We start from the raw sequence: 15,391 nt of genomic DNA on the forward strand, positions 1-15,391 counted from the left end.
TACACCTAGCAAGTAGGTATCTGTAATTTTTTTCCTTTCACAATAATCTTAAAAATACCTTGCTGTTTGTGCTATTCCTTGTTACAAGGATCGTTAGTATCATTAAACGACAAATCGATATTCTTTAAACAATCAAACACGATCAATTGGCGCCCGGATACATTGTCGGTTCTCGTAGCACTTCGATTGTGAGCGCGGTAACGTTTTATGCTAGAAATGGGAAGATATTTTCTACACTCTCGGTAAGATAACAATCAACATCAAAATTAGAGACTCGATCCTGCTTCTCTGTTCCTCTTTCTCTCTCTCCTCTTCTTCTTTTTCGGTAACCGCCAAAAATGTACGGACGCTTATTTCGTTAAATTCTACTAAAATTAAACATCCAGCTAATAAATGTGTGTAAATGTAATCGTATAAGCGGTAATACGCGATCATATACACGATATACGTGTGCGTTACGGTGAAAGTACAAACTCGATGATTCTATAAGAGCACTGGATCTCACCTTACTGGCTAGAATCAACAGTATTGTATAAATCGCATTCTATAAAGTCACCATTGTCTCTTATAGAAGCGTCAATCAATCGCTCTCACGCCGTAACACGCTGGAACACACCGTTCACTTGGTTCCCTGTGATGTTCCTCCAACGCTGCGAATACGTATCAGCATATCGATTTACGTTTTATTCATAATAATTATATCACATAATAAGTTGTCATTTTATTTACAATAACAGCGTTTTTCCGCCTATACACTCGTGAACTCTTTCTCTTTCGCAATTATTGATGAGATAAGCACAGTACGCCCGGTTTATATAAACGAGAGACGTTCTCATTTAATCATAAGGCTTTGCCACAGGGCATTAAACCGACTAATAACATGAGTACCTCGGCAGCGTAGAATATAGCGATATCAATCCAATATCGTAGAACAGCGTGCTTTGACAAAGTCGTTTCAACAATAATACGAATCGCTTAGTGAAAGTAAAACTCGTGTAGTTTTCTTTCTATGAAAAATATATATAATCAATCGTTATAGAGACTTAGCCTACTCATCATATAGTTACATTTCAGTCTAAATTGTTCCTTTGAAGAAAGTAATCTTCCTCGTAACTCTCCTCTCTCTCTTTCTCTCTTTTTCTTTCTCTCTTCTTTCAACCTTGTTACTTGTTAATCTTTCCCACGCAGTTCGGTTCAATGCTCTGTATGGATATCTTATTCTTTTACAAAGTTTACTAACGCTACGTAAAACAACAGGATGAAGGAAAAATCTGACATATTTTGGCGTATCGTGAAGAAGTATAAATAACAGAGATCAAAGAGAGATCTTCGTCGTTGGTAATTTTTCACAGTAATTTCGAGTACGAATGCTATTTCGTAATATCAATGTAACATAATTTGTGCTGAAGAGAAAACGTTCATTGAGGGTACTAACATGATGGATGTTGAATACAATATAAAGTAACTTTTTCCTTTTCGCTCTCTATCCACATATATCAATAAAATATAATCTTTTTAAAATTAAGCTTACACCGAGGTTAATATTAGCAGGTATTGCAACACACTGTAAAACTTATGCTTAATATAACGTTTCCAAGAGTATTTCCGTAATATCAACATAATCGTTTCAATCGCTTTTAACTTTCGTATCATGCACAGGAACCTTGCTGCACAATTGAACATTGCTCTTCACTGTATTGATACAACTGTAAAAATATTAGTATCTCGTTTCGATAATAGGACTAGATCCTGAGAAACTGATCTGTCTTTTATGCTATTCGTGCGTAAGGAAATCGCGGAAAGCATATATCTACATCCTGTTTTCGAATAATCAAACGATATATCGAGTTTATTTATGAACAATAACCAGATCTATCACGTTATATACAAGACTCGTATACATACAGGACCCTCAATGAAATGGAAAATTACAAATAAATGAGGTGTTACTTTGCAAGAGAGAATGTAAACTTTTTTTAACAAACAAAGACATATAGCAATAAATATGTATCGGTGCCAAATGAAACGTGATAATTGAATTCACAAGATTGAAAATGAACTTTTGAGATATTACATTTGGTAATGTAAGCTCTCGTAATAAAGAATTGCATTAGCCGTAAAATATCCTAAAAAATGTTGAAACATGGGCAAGAAGTGTCATAGAATTTAGTCATAATACATGATTTCCCTCTGAAGAATATTTGGAAATTTAATGCAAAATGAATGAGAGTAAGGTGACAATAGCGCGCGACAAATATCAGGTACACACTTTTTCTCGGAATTAGATGTCGTACTCAATGTAAAAGCTTTAAAGTCGCATCATGGATATACTGAAAACGTGTTTATTGTGTTTGTGAGTGCTGATATCACATACAAGTACACTTTAAAGCTTCTCAACGGCGGTCCTGTACCGAGCATTTCGAGTGCTTTGCATTATCAACACACGTCGAACGCTTTCTTATATTTCTGTACTGCTAATATTTATCTGTGGTAACATAAGAAATATCATAGCGGGCAATCCTCGAGTACTTTCGGCATACTCATTCAAAAGACTGCTCGATATGTCTGCATAATTTGTTTCCTTTCTCTCCCTTCTGCTTTATACTGCTTTTTCTGGCTTTTCTCATGCCATAGAAATAGTAACGTTAATTCCTAAGTTTCCATTGTCAGCAAACAATTGCGCAATGGAGGTGTCAAACACAAGGCAGTCAGAGTTTAAAATTGCAGACGACACGCCCTCGTGGATAGAACGTGGCATTGCTTCCCACGTCAGGCGTCTTCTATGCCCGTTTAGTTCTAGTCTGTTGAATAAGAATCGATTAAAATTAATCAACAAATTATAATCTATTGATCCAAAAGTCGTCTCTTTGGTAATTCGTGTATTGGGAAATCTAACGAAGAATCTTCTCGCGAAGAATAATTCGATAAATGTTGAGTTTAATGATACTATCTAATATAATTTCATCCCGTGAAAACGTCACGCTCATTGAATCTACACATCTAAGAAATGCTGTCGACGACTTTCCAATGAATATACCATGAATCGCAGTTATACCAAAGTATGCAATTACCTGTAAGCAAAATTCTCCGCTTGCTTTCTCGAACCGATTAATTGTACAATCGCGAAAAACTGCTGATGCCCGTCGTATTTCTCTTGTTTTTCGAGTACTAGCATAAAGTGATGGCCAAAACAAGACTGCATCATCACCCAATCCACAGCTCCAGGAAGATTAATATCAGTTGCCAAGAAAACAATATCTTCTCCTAGAAGAACAGGCAAGGAACAATGTGTATTGGATATCGCGACGAACAAATTCCATCAAATAAACGAAAATTCAATACCTTGTAGAGTCGTGATACTTTTATGACTCATAATAAGATGGGGCATTACTTGTTCCAAAGACCCCTGCCACTTACAGGATGCACCTGGACAAGGACAACTGTATGGACGGTACTCGCATGCATCCTCGTGATCTGCTTTTTCAGTATGCACTAATGAAACTGTACAACCACTGGTGGAGTATTTGCAAGGAAACATTACGTTGCTTGCCACCTTCTCCATTGCCAAGTTACGTATATTACCTATTAACACAAATCAAATTTGTCAAACATCTTATATCCAATATCTAAGCTTGCTTATTTCAATGCCCATAACCATTATATTTTAGCTACAATTAGAATTGTGCCAAAATTACATGTACACAGATTTACATATTCTTTACATATTGTCTACAATTTTTCTCACATAGAGAATGTATGATTATATAGAATATCATAAATTATAATAAAATACAAAAAGGATTATTAAATTCTAAAACAGTTGCCATATCAGTCTTAGATATTAAATATAATATAATATTTAAAACAGATAAATTATATGAATTTTTTATTTTACTATATGATAGATTGATATACTTAACTTGTTTTAGAAATAACATTTACAAATTTACATATCAAAGTTCTAAAGGTTGAATAAAAGTCTTTTCTCATTAACTTTTGAGCAAGTCTTGCATTCTTTAAAAGATCCATAAATTACTTGTAGTGAATCAAAAGTATGTAGAGTATCATAAGTAGATTTAGACATAGACTATCGTAATTTACGTGTAAATATCAATCCTGGCTATAATATACGTACCCAGTGGACCTCTGCAAGTAGGGCAGCAGGAAAGCTTTGGTCGACAATTTGTGCACACAAGATGCCCGCTCTGGCATTGTAAGATGGGTGGAAGCACATAATCGAAACAAACCGGGCACTCAAACAGGCTCGCCAGATCGGTGGAGCTGCTCAGCGCGGACACCGCCGACGCAGAAGTACTCGCGACTCCTCCACGTCCACGCTTGCCTGTGTTTATGTTTAGCTGGGACATCTTTCCTAGGTTATGTACCGAATACTGATACTTTGACTACTTTGACCACAAGTTTTCTTTTGTCGCACCGTCAATTAGCAGCTACGATGTATTCCTCTTGCAGTTAGCCGATTCATGGTTTCTGTAAAATCGCCGTAAATTAATATTTACTTCCTGTTCGTTACAGCTAAAACATGCTGCTCCAAAGACCAGCTTTCTGTCTCTTACATTTCAACGATATCAAATATTATCAAATTTACAATTTCTCTTTCTTTCTCAATATTGGTTCCAGGTAATCCTACGATTTTTCCCCAACTCATCATTCTAATAAATTTACAATTTAATATGAATAAGCAGATCATATCGATCGAAATCTCGTTTAATTCTCGAGCAATCGCGCAATATTCGAGGATTCACGGGACTTTGCTAATCGATCTGTTATCATTGCTGGATTGATCTGTTATCGACAATTAAAATTCGCACGAGTCAAGTGAGCAAAGCGACAGGAATGCATCGAATATCAGCTGTCATTATGCTGACCGACACGGAATTTCAATTGGTGCAACGGCGTTCGCGCGCGGATAACACCGCAATCGCCCCGGAAAACGAAGCTTAGCGTGACCGAAATCGCCGACTCGTCGCGATCCACCACGTCGAACGTACGACGCACGTAGACTGCCACGAGTCCGCAACGACGACGACGACGTATCTCGAGTATTATGCAACGCAAAGCCAGCCGCCCGGCTCGTAATATACGCGTGCTTATTTACTCGATGCATCTGCGATAAATCCACCAACGCGCACGCTACGCTACATATGTGCGAGATTCTGTGCGATTGTATGTTTGTGCTCGTGCTATTCACACGCGCCGCCTCATCGATGTAGTTAGTGATAATAGTAGTAGTGATGGTGGTGGTGATGCCACAGAAGCTTCCGTGTTTCGGTATCTTATCAACATCGGCGTGAGCTAACGAGCCATTTTTGGAAATGCACTGAGAAATTTTGGAAGCGTTACCGCAAATGCGATGACAAGTAGCGAATTATACTCTCATTAACAATCCAACACGATATTAAATTGTTATCTAAACCACGATTTCACAAACTTTTCGTCTTCACAAGCTTGAAATAAGACATTAAACATATATGACGTACACGCACACTTCGATAAAAATGATTTCCCGAGCGTGATATATAATTAATTTCGATGACAATTATTAAGCCAAATATCGCGCTCTCATGACAAAGGTATACTCTTATCGAGCTCTCGTGGAGCTTACCGAGACGTACAGCGGGATTAGACAAAGGTGCGTATCGGTCGCAAGATCGCCGTACTCGCCAGGACTAGGTGAGACGGTGGCACACGGCGGTCGTTCTCTGCGTTTTCCATGCAATCATGAGGCTCGAGGAGCACGGCCGAGCGATCGACGGCAGAAGGCACTTGTGATAGACGGTGACAGCGGTAGAAATTCGGTCGTCGACGACGACGACGACGACGACGACGACGACGACGGTGACGAGGAACCCGTAGATGCAGGTGAATCGACGCGGTCAAGATCCGTGAGCGTTGTTCCGCGACGCATCGATGTTGGCCAGTTTGATACGACGATCAACATCGGCAACAACCGCAGCGATATGAAAGCGTTCTTTTGCCAAGCTAATGTTAGGCTAGGTGTGTTGGGCTACATCACGAGTCTCCACGGCCGTCGGACCAGCATGACTGACCGCACGACACCCGTGCCGATCTCGGGTGAGGCATAGCACCGCACGCGCGTTTGCTCGCTCTCTTGCTTGTTCGCCGTCACTCGCTCTTCCTCTTTTTTCCTCTCTCTCTCTTTCTCCGCGTCTACTATTATTCCCTCTGTCCGTCCGTTTGTTCGCTCTTTCTTCCGTCCGTTGCACTCGCTCCCTTTCGCCGAATGCGCATCGACTGCGAAGGCGTCGTCTCGCTCGGTGTATTTCTGTGCGAAACGGAAGAAAGCTAAGCCGTGACACAAGCACAATCGTTGGCAGGTGCGACGATATACACACGATACCGAGTCACCCACCCGAGCAACTACCGAAGCATCCGAAATGCATGCCGCATTGAGCATGACAAGCGACGTCACTAGATGGCGGGACAGGTACCTTACGCAGCTTCGTGCGCATGTCGCCGACAACGTGACAGCTCGTGGTTACACGTGACACCTGACCGCGTTCCGCGCGATTTATGCAAATTTCAAAAATCTTTTGTCACGACTTATAAAGACATCGAGCACACCAACTGAGCAACTGATCTTTAACCAAACACATATTGAATCCGTGCAAGTGATTTTGCACATGCGGTATATTCTTATTTTCTTTTTATCGCGCTACTTGTGCTTTTTATAATGTATGTAAAGTTATTAATGTATAATAGATCTAAGGGAGAATTCACACTTTAGTAGAAAACAGAAAGGCAAAAACCAATCAGAACTCGCGCTGATAGAAAAGTGGAAACTTTTTACTATGGTCGAGTTTTTTAGTTCATCGATGGATCCATCGATGAATTAAAAAACTCGCCCTATCACCTAACCATCAACGTGAATTCTGATTGGTCTCTGCCTGTTTTCTGCTTACCTGCCAAGGTGTGAATTCTCCCTAAGGATTTTCTTTTTTTACACATGCTTGTTGTTCGTTTTTCGTAGAGCATTCTTTGTTGCAGCAAGATATACTTGCGTGATAACGTGAATTCGCTGTAGCAATTTTGTCCATGATAAAATTCGACTGGAGACTCCATAGCGAAACTAAAATCTGTATTAACAATCGTTAAAACTTGCTTTAGATTAAGATACTCAGATTTAAATTGAGTTAGATGTGAATTTTTCAACTGAACAGCTAGATTACAAAAATAATGTCATATATATGTGTGATTTAAAATAAAACAACTCAAATTTAACTCTAAATTCTGATCTGAGTGATTTCTCATATGGGACAAGTTTCAAATAATGACTGTTAATAAGAACAATATCATCAAATACAATAGGACTTCATGCTGCTGATAAAAAAAAATAAATATATAAAAAAGTATTCTCCACATACAATTGCAAGAATAAAAAATTGCTTTTTAGAATTAAGTGATACTAATATATGCACACATATTTCATCATATAATTTTTTTAGATTACATTAGTGCAAAAGATTTGTGGTATTTATTGATTGAAATTGAAAAAAAAGAGTAGTTTTAAAAAGTAACTTTTGTCAATCATTAGTTCCCTCTTTATATAAAATATTTCAAGCTCACGATCTAATTTAAAACATAACTTCATAAAGAAAACAAACCTTTTGCACAAATTTAATGTATCTAAAAATGTATCTAATTTAATGTATCTAAAAATATAGTATTAAAAAAACATTTGAAATAATGATTATTTATTTTTGCTATAATTAAAATATACACTGTGTCATGGGTGAAACAGGCGAATAGTAATTAATAGTAACAAAATATCTGTATCATTTCCTTTAATTTTTCACGCTCTGTTCTCTCTTTCTCTCTCTCTCTCTCTCTCTCTCTCTCTCTCTCTCTCTCTCTCTTGTTTCAATATATATTTTCACACGCAGCAAATATGGTATACACAGTATACAGATTTAATTTCAAAGACATTATTAGCTTGGCTTAAAAACTTATTCTCAAGATGAGATACTTGACGTGATATTCTCAAGAAGATACTTCACGTTGTTAACTAACTCTCATTTAAGCCAAACTGTCGATGCCTTTATGACGTCTGAGAAAACCTTTTTCCTTTTGAATGTTTAAAGCTTTTTCAGCCTTGTGTATATAATTTCGATGTATCTAAATGTAGTCCCATTGTGTCATATCTACATTTTCTATTATTACATTATCCATTTTTCTATGTTCTCATAATTTCGCAAGTCGAAACCACAAGTTTCATTAATTGTCAAATTCTCTAGAGCCTGTATCATCGCTTGATAACAGTCTTTTCGCGATATAAACAGCAGTCTTGGTACGATGAACAGGAACTGCTACCAAACAGAAATGCGAAAGGAAGTGTTAATGTAGCTTAGATTATATTCGTCAACTCTGGTCGCCGCCTTAAACATTCTGATAATCGCCGATAGCTCGAGAAAATGTTTGTTAATTTCCATTCATCATTCTCAATATATAACATATGTTTATCTATTTCATCTACTTGCGTCGTATTCGTATCTTCGTTCTTTTATTCCTTTTCTTTTTATACAAACTGACTGAGCACACAGACGACACGCGAGTGATCGAATTCTGTCTCGAGATAGATCTTATAGACGAATTAATTGCCGGATAATTAACTATGACAATAGGTTTTTACTATGACACATTCAAGACAATGATAGTACGGTATGATGCTGCGTAAATATTATGTAAGTAATTACGGTTACACCTTCATTTCTTTTCTTTTCTTTGTCGTGACTACAGATACGCTGTTTCATCAAATGGCAGCTAAGAGTCTTTGATGATTGATTCATTGACCATAGGTGATGCAGTCGCAAAGAGGAACGTAATAGCTTCGATAGCTTGAAACGTACTATACGATAGAGAACACTGATCAGCGTTTCTAACATTTGCGTATTACTGCCGCAAATGTATGTTTTAATCTATCGAACTATCTCCTCGAGAAAGTTGAGTCGTTTGCGTGCACTTTATGTATTTACCCAGGACGTTCATATTTTAATTATATTCTTTTTTATATTTTTCTTTTTTTTTGCATTTATCATCTAAACTCTAATTTTATAAATCCGTAGTAGTCATAGACATATACACATACATGTACATATGTACGTATGTGAACATTCCGTATATACATACATACATATAACATATATGTACATTTCATTACTTACAATCTGAAGATAAGTTACAAGACTTAGTAGCTAGTAAAATGTATTACCCATTATAATAAGCTGTATAGTTATAAGATACAATTTTATGAGGAAGAAATATTTTTATGTAGAAATAGATCTCTTGGTCGTTGAGTGTTTTCTTATTTTTGTAAATCTATTATTTAATTATAACATGCAGAGGTCAAAAAAAGGTATGTAAATAAGGCAATTTTTTGTTTTATCAATGGTTTGCAACTATACACCATGAATTTTATTATTCGCATAAAGTAATAACACTACGCAAAAAAAAGCTAAGCAAACTTGAATAATGAGGGATAAACTTAAATTTCTAAAGAAAAGTAGGAGTATTAAATTATTACCTACAAATGTGTTAGTCAATTACTCATGAATAACGAGATACAAATACAAATGTGTGACGTGCGTCTCCTTCTACTCGACACCAAAACTTTTCCATAACAGGAAGTAAGATTGGTTACAGTTTCACAATTATACAAATTCTGCTTCATTTCATACAGCAACAACAAATCACTCCATTAAATTGGATAAAAGCTCTGTATGAAATATCATGTCGTTAGCTCTGTTATTATGGAAGAAAACACCAAGTATATTCTTTACCCTCTTGCTGTGGAAGAAAATACTAAGTATATCTTATATATATATATATATGTATATATCCTCACACAGTCGAAAATACAAAGTATATTCGCGCTTCATCTTTCTTTACCCTCAATTTCTTATTCTTTCGCTCTTAAAATTCTGTTGTGCAGTGCCAAAATCATAGCCATTCTAGTAATACAATTGCAGAGAAAAAGACATGATAACGAGCGACTGGTTTTTTAATGTTGTTCATGAATCAACTATGGTGCAGACCAATTTCTGCTTTATAAACGCATACTAAGCATATTTTCCAGGATAAATTTTTTTGGTTCCTCCTTATCTATTATATGCACGATATACTGAGCTTGGTTGATAAGCTGTTCTTTTTTTTTTACGTTCATGACATTCCCTGCAACCCCCGAAACGACCTCAAAAACGAACCCAGTCTCAGACTGAATATCAGCTATAGACGCAATTAGTCTAACTCTTTCTAGACGTGTTAAATCTTATCACCGGGTATGAAGTGCATAGGATTCAATATACCTCTTTACGCTTAGTACGGTTGATGTCTCTGAAACTGACGAGGTCCTGGACCATTACCTCGTGGCTTAGGCTGCGCGTATCCCATATTATCATAGCCGTCATACCCAGCGTAATCGTAATTCGCATACATGTCTTCATATCCGCCATGGTAACCGTTGTAATCAGGAATATATCCGTATCCACCACCATAACCATATCCACCGTAACCAGGTGCCCAGAAGCCCTGGTTTCTTGGATCCGGATTGACTTTTACCTTTTTCACATCAACCTCCTTACCATTTATTGTTTGCTTAGGTGTCTTCAGTAATTTGTAAACGACTTCCTTCGAGTCAAATGTGATGAAGCAGAAGCCTTTTCGTTGATTTTTGACTTTGTCAAAAGGTGCTTGCAACTCGACGATGTTGCCATACTGTCCAAAATACGTTTTGATGTCGTCATCCGTGATTTCAGGAGTGAGACCACCTACGAAGATTTTACCATGCTGGGGTTTCTTACTGACTCGTTTCGGGTCCACCTATATAATCATAAAACAATGTTATATAATTATTCTATTATATACACATATTATATACAATATATATATGAAAACATTACATATAATACTAGCAGAGCCGCTCTATTAAATAAAACGCAACTGTTAAATCTCTTTGTTAGTACACTGCTAGTATCGTTCTTATACGTTATAAGTACATATACCTATGTGCACATGCACATTAATAATATATATTAAGATATTCAAAACTTTGCGGAATAAGGAGACAAAAAGAAAAATTATAAGAAAATATAAAAAATACAGTTAAAAAGAGCAGATTTGTTTCTCTTCTTTTTTTCTCTTTGTTGTAAGTACTGCAGAATGCATCTACGTGTACTTAAAAGTAAATAAAAAATAAAAGGTAAAGAAAAATTTTATAGACTTCTTAAGAACTGCCAACATAACTTACTTTACGTTTGTTAATGTAATGCTCCCCAGATGCAAGTAGCTTGTCGATAGCCTTGGCATTGGTGAACACCATGAAGGCGAAACCACGTGAAATGCCGGTGTGCGGATCGATCTTTACGGTAATACTCTCGATTTCACCAAATTTGCTGAAATGATCACGCAACTCCTTATCTGTAGTATTGCGAGAAAGTCCACCGACGAAGAGTTTGCGTTCGTCGTCCTTGCCAGGAATACCGGCGGTTGCTTGTGGGTGTGAAGACTGTTGCTGTAAAACATGGTCCTGATGCTGTTGATGGGAATGCATCTGCTGATTTCCTTGCGAGCCTTGCTGATCTTGCTGATCCATTTGGCCTTGACTCGAAGATTGCTCCTGATGATTCGACTGTGTCTCGCATTGCGCTTGATTTTGATAACCCTCTACCGCCGCCATCGTGTCCGCGCTTTCGCCGTATTAACGTTCCGTGTCTACTGAACTAGTGTGTAGGCACCAACCGCAAACGGTTCAGCGAGTGGTCTTCTACTCTAATTGGAGATCGTCGTAGGATCAATTAACAAAGAAACGCTCTGCAATTTGTCCAGTTTACTTCGAGATAAATTCCGGAGCTGCTGGCTCCCTCGCCGATAGCTGTGGCTTATGGAGACCAATGTGTACGTATGTCGTGCCGGCTTGCCACACAAGAAAGGAAAGCAACGATAATTTCCGATTCCAGTATATAGCCCGCGATATACGATCCGTATGTTGATTCGTTCTTAGAACATGCGTCGTAATATCCGTTAAATCGGAGCCAATCCGCGCACGGTGCCAGCGGCATCCAGACGAAGTATAACGACGCCGGAAATTCCAAGATATATGAGTCGTTTCATAACTATTACTCGAAATTATTCGGTAAATAACGCGCTCACATGATTATGATTACTGTTAAAAATAAATTTATTAATTTTGCATTGGTTTTTTCGCTTCTTTGTAGCATCCGATCAGAGGTCGCAATACGGGTGCGTTCCCACTTAGCACGTCACGCGCGCGTCGTATATCGCGGACCAATCAAATCGTCCCATTTTATTGCCTAACTTTACGACGAATAAAATGGGACGATTTGATTGGTCCGCGAAAAGCGATGCGACGCGCTAAGTGGGAACGCACCTATATCCGTCGATGCACGCGGCGCGAGCAGAAGCAAAGTACAATTAGTGTAACACTTCAGGAGCTCGAATTTAATAGCGTTTTCGAGTGACATAAGTTTGGATCACTTCAAGAGCGATTCATAGCATATATTTATACATTCTAAGCTCTATATTATATCTGTATTTAATAGGCTACTAAAGCTAATTATATCATCAATTGCACTACACCGAATACAAAGCCGTATCACTAAAAAAACGCAACTGAATGTTCTTTTTAGCTGCATTGTTGAACTAGTACAATAAGTTAAGCCAGTGAAAACAAGCACACGATGCTTGTTTTCGTAGGAAGCGGTGCACTTGGACACGGTGCATTTGGACACAGCCAATCACAGCACCGTGTGATTAGAGACATTTGTAGGGTCCCTTGGAACAGCGACTTGTGATTGGACTGTGTCCAATTGCCCCGTGTCCAACTGATATACACCCGTTTTCGTACTGCATTGCTTACTGGATGGAAATACTCTGTTTTGATTGATGCATTTTCATTTATCTTCAGAAATGCATCAATTAGAATAGAGTATTTCCATCCAACAAGCAATGGGCGCGTTCAGCGGAAAAAGCGCTCAATGAGCAATCAACGATTATTGGTCTTTATGCAAAATTCACATCGCGTCCGATGTCCGACGTTCGATATCCAATAGGAGAACAGCTTTCTAATATAGAATTCAATTCTCCATTGGAAAGCTATTTTTTTATTGGATATCGGACGTCGTACGTCGGACATCGGACGCGGTGTGAATTCTGCATAAGTCTTGTGTCCACGATGCTAGATTGCGTTCAGATTTCCTACCCGAGTGCACTCTAATACTAGAAGTGCTATAGTATATATAACATATACATATACTATACATATACATATACATATCATATAGTGTTTCTAGTAATAGAATACACCCGGGTAGGGAATTTGAACCACAGACTTCTATATACTACTAGACTGCTAAGGGCCTTCACACACAAATTGACATAACTGCATATGCATAGCATAAGATCGTATGGACCAATGAGCATCGAATATTAAGCATCGAACACCAATATGGCGACTTAATACTCGATGCTCATTGGTACATACGGTCTTATGCTATGCATATGCAGTTATGTCAATTTGTGTGCGATAGCTCTAACGCAAGACGTATCGTAAGAATTGACCAATTACAATCGAGTATTCATCAAAATGGCGACCTTACGGTCCAACGATTCTCAACATGATTGGTCAATTCTTACGGTACATCTTACGTTACTGTTATGTCAATTTGTGTGTGAAAACCTTAACTTCAACTCAGGCTGCGTTCCGAAATTCACTGCCAGTACTGAAATTCTATAGTTTATGTCACGTATATTATAGAATTTCAGCATTGGCAGTGAATTTCGGAACGCAGCCTCAGTACATGGCTTCGAAAAGTATGTACAGAAATCTCGCGCATGCGCTTATTTGGTGTTCCGACATTCACAATGTAGCATCTCGTTTTATGTATTATTGTACCTGATATATAGGCCGGTATTCATAGTCCGATCTTATATTTAAGAGCATCTTAAGTACTGTCTTAAGATGTCATGAACCAATCACAGAACCGTATTCGCATCTTAAGACATTATTTAAGATGGTCTTGAAATAAGATTCAACTATGAATACCGGCCATAGATATACAATTGATCAATCACTTATTTTTACAAATTTTTTTACTGTAACGTATTTCACTCTGACGTTTTTCACTCTGTACGTACACAAATATTTAAGCAGGCAGCATCAACCATATTACTTTGGGTGCTTTCCAGTTGCGTACACTGTGTTACACAAAACCAGCTTATTGGTTGCATATTATCTTACAAGATATTTTAGATAATATGATCAATAAACTGGTTTGTGTACGTGTGTGTCAAGATGGGTTAAGCAATTGGAAAGCACCCATTAGGTGCTTTTCTGAAGACGGACCAATCAGAATAGAGTATTTCATCCAGCAAGCAATCCAGTATGAAAACAAACATCGTATGCCGCTGGCTTTATTGCACTAGTTCAGCAGTGCAGCTAAAAAGAACAGATCAAAGGCTTTACCGAAGAATAGGAATGTACAACATCTAAAGTTCCCTCCACAAGTAACATAGGTTGCTTTCCAACAAGAGACACAAGTCGACACAAACATCATTCTATCTTTGTTCCACATTTAGTGAGTAACAATGGGTGCTTTCCAATTGCTTAACACATCTTGACACACACGTACACAAAACCAGTTTATTGGTCACATATTATCTAAAATATCTGGTAAGATAATATGCAACCAATAAATTGGTTTTGTGTAACACAGTGTACGCAACTAGAAAGCACCCAAAGATAGGATGATACTTTTGTCGACTTGTGTCTCTTGTTGGAAAGCAACCATACGATGGCAACATTGGCTGCATTCAGCAGACTCAACAGTTGCACAACAGTTGAGTAATTTGTCAATGTAATTGGTCTAGATTTAGGGATCTAATAGCAAGAACCAATAATCGTTGATTGCTCACTGAGCGCTTTTTCTACTGAATGCGCCCATTGTCTTCGTTCAGCAGAGAAAGCTGCTTTGCAACTGTTGTAAAATTCGTGAATCTGATTGGAGTATGCTCTTAATTTTGGTTAAATCCAAGAACATGTACCAATCAGATTCACGAATTTTACAACAGTTGCAAAGGAGCTTTCTCTGCTGAACGCAGCCATTAGGTTTGTTCACGTCGCATGCCCCAACGTACTCCTATTCGCTCCAACGCACTCTGATTGGTTTACTTCACCACGCAGACCAATCAGAGTGCGTTGGGACGAATAGGAGCACGTTGGAACATGCGACGCGACAAACCTATTTTAAGCCAACGACACACGATGCTTGTTTTCGTGCTGGATTGTTTGCTGGATGGAAATACTCTATTCTGATTGGTCTGTCTTCAGAAATGCACCAAT

The 15,391-nt window shown here is 37.9% G+C and overlaps 2 protein-coding genes across 4 annotated transcripts; both read right to left on the minus strand.

The window, feature by feature from the left end:
- Window positions 1–696: 696 nt before the first annotated feature.
- LOC116845205 (E3 ubiquitin-protein ligase SIAH1) lies at window positions 697–5,781 on the minus strand. 3 transcript variants are annotated; one of them, XM_032817611.1, is made up of 5 exons: window positions 5,634–5,781; window positions 4,136–4,488; window positions 3,343–3,582; window positions 3,072–3,264; window positions 697–2,801 (listed from the first exon to the last, which is right to left on the minus strand). In XM_032817611.1, the coding sequence occupies exons 2-5, from the start codon at window positions 4,365–4,367 to the stop codon at window positions 2,624–2,626; spliced, it is 843 nt and encodes a 280-aa protein (XP_032673502.1). In that variant the 5' UTR covers window positions 4,368–4,488; window positions 5,634–5,781; the 3' UTR covers window positions 697–2,623. The 3 variants fall into 3 exon arrangements, with proteins under 3 accessions (XP_032673502.1, XP_032673501.1, XP_032673503.1); XM_032817610.1 differs by having other exon boundaries at window positions 5,624–5,772; XM_032817612.1 differs by lacking the exon at window positions 5,634–5,781 and adding an exon at window positions 4,575–4,853.
- A 2,053-nt stretch (window positions 5,782–7,834) lies between these two features.
- LOC116845234 (RNA-binding protein squid-like) lies at window positions 7,835–12,025 on the minus strand. The gene is made up of 2 exons (XM_032817674.1): window positions 11,282–12,025; window positions 7,835–10,854 (listed from the first exon to the last, which is right to left on the minus strand). Exons 1-2 carry the CDS (start codon window positions 11,708–11,710, stop codon window positions 10,351–10,353), a joined length of 933 nt encoding a protein of 310 aa, XP_032673565.1. The 5' UTR covers window positions 11,711–12,025; the 3' UTR covers window positions 7,835–10,350.
- Window positions 12,026–15,391: the final 3,366 nt, after the last annotated feature.

Source organism: Odontomachus brunneus, unplaced genomic scaffold (genome assembly GCF_010583005.1).
Source record: "Odontomachus brunneus isolate Ranch 3 - 2012 unplaced genomic scaffold, Obru_v1 Obru_scaffold_050, whole genome shotgun sequence".
NCBI lineage: Eukaryota > Metazoa > Arthropoda > Insecta > Hymenoptera > Formicidae > Odontomachus > Odontomachus brunneus.

Coding starts and splice junctions, on each gene's coding strand:
- LOC116845205 (XM_032817611.1), bottom strand. CDS start 4,367: ATGTCCCAGCTAAACATAAACACAGGCAAGCGTGGACGTGGAGGAGTC. Junction 3,265..3,342: donor AAGTATCACGACTCTACAAG/GTATTGAATTTT, acceptor CTGTTCTTCTAG/GAGAAGATATTGTTTTCTTG. Junction 2,802..3,071: donor GCGGAGAATTTTGCTTACAG/GTAATTGCATAC, acceptor CTTATTCAACAG/ACTAGAACTAAACGGGCATA.
- LOC116845234 (XM_032817674.1), bottom strand. CDS start 11,710: ATGGCGGCGGTAGAGGGTTATCAAAATCAAGCGCAATGCGAGACACAG. Junction 10,855..11,281: donor ATTACATTAACAAACGTAAA/GTAAGTTATGTT, acceptor ATGATTATATAG/GTGGACCCGAAACGAGTCAG.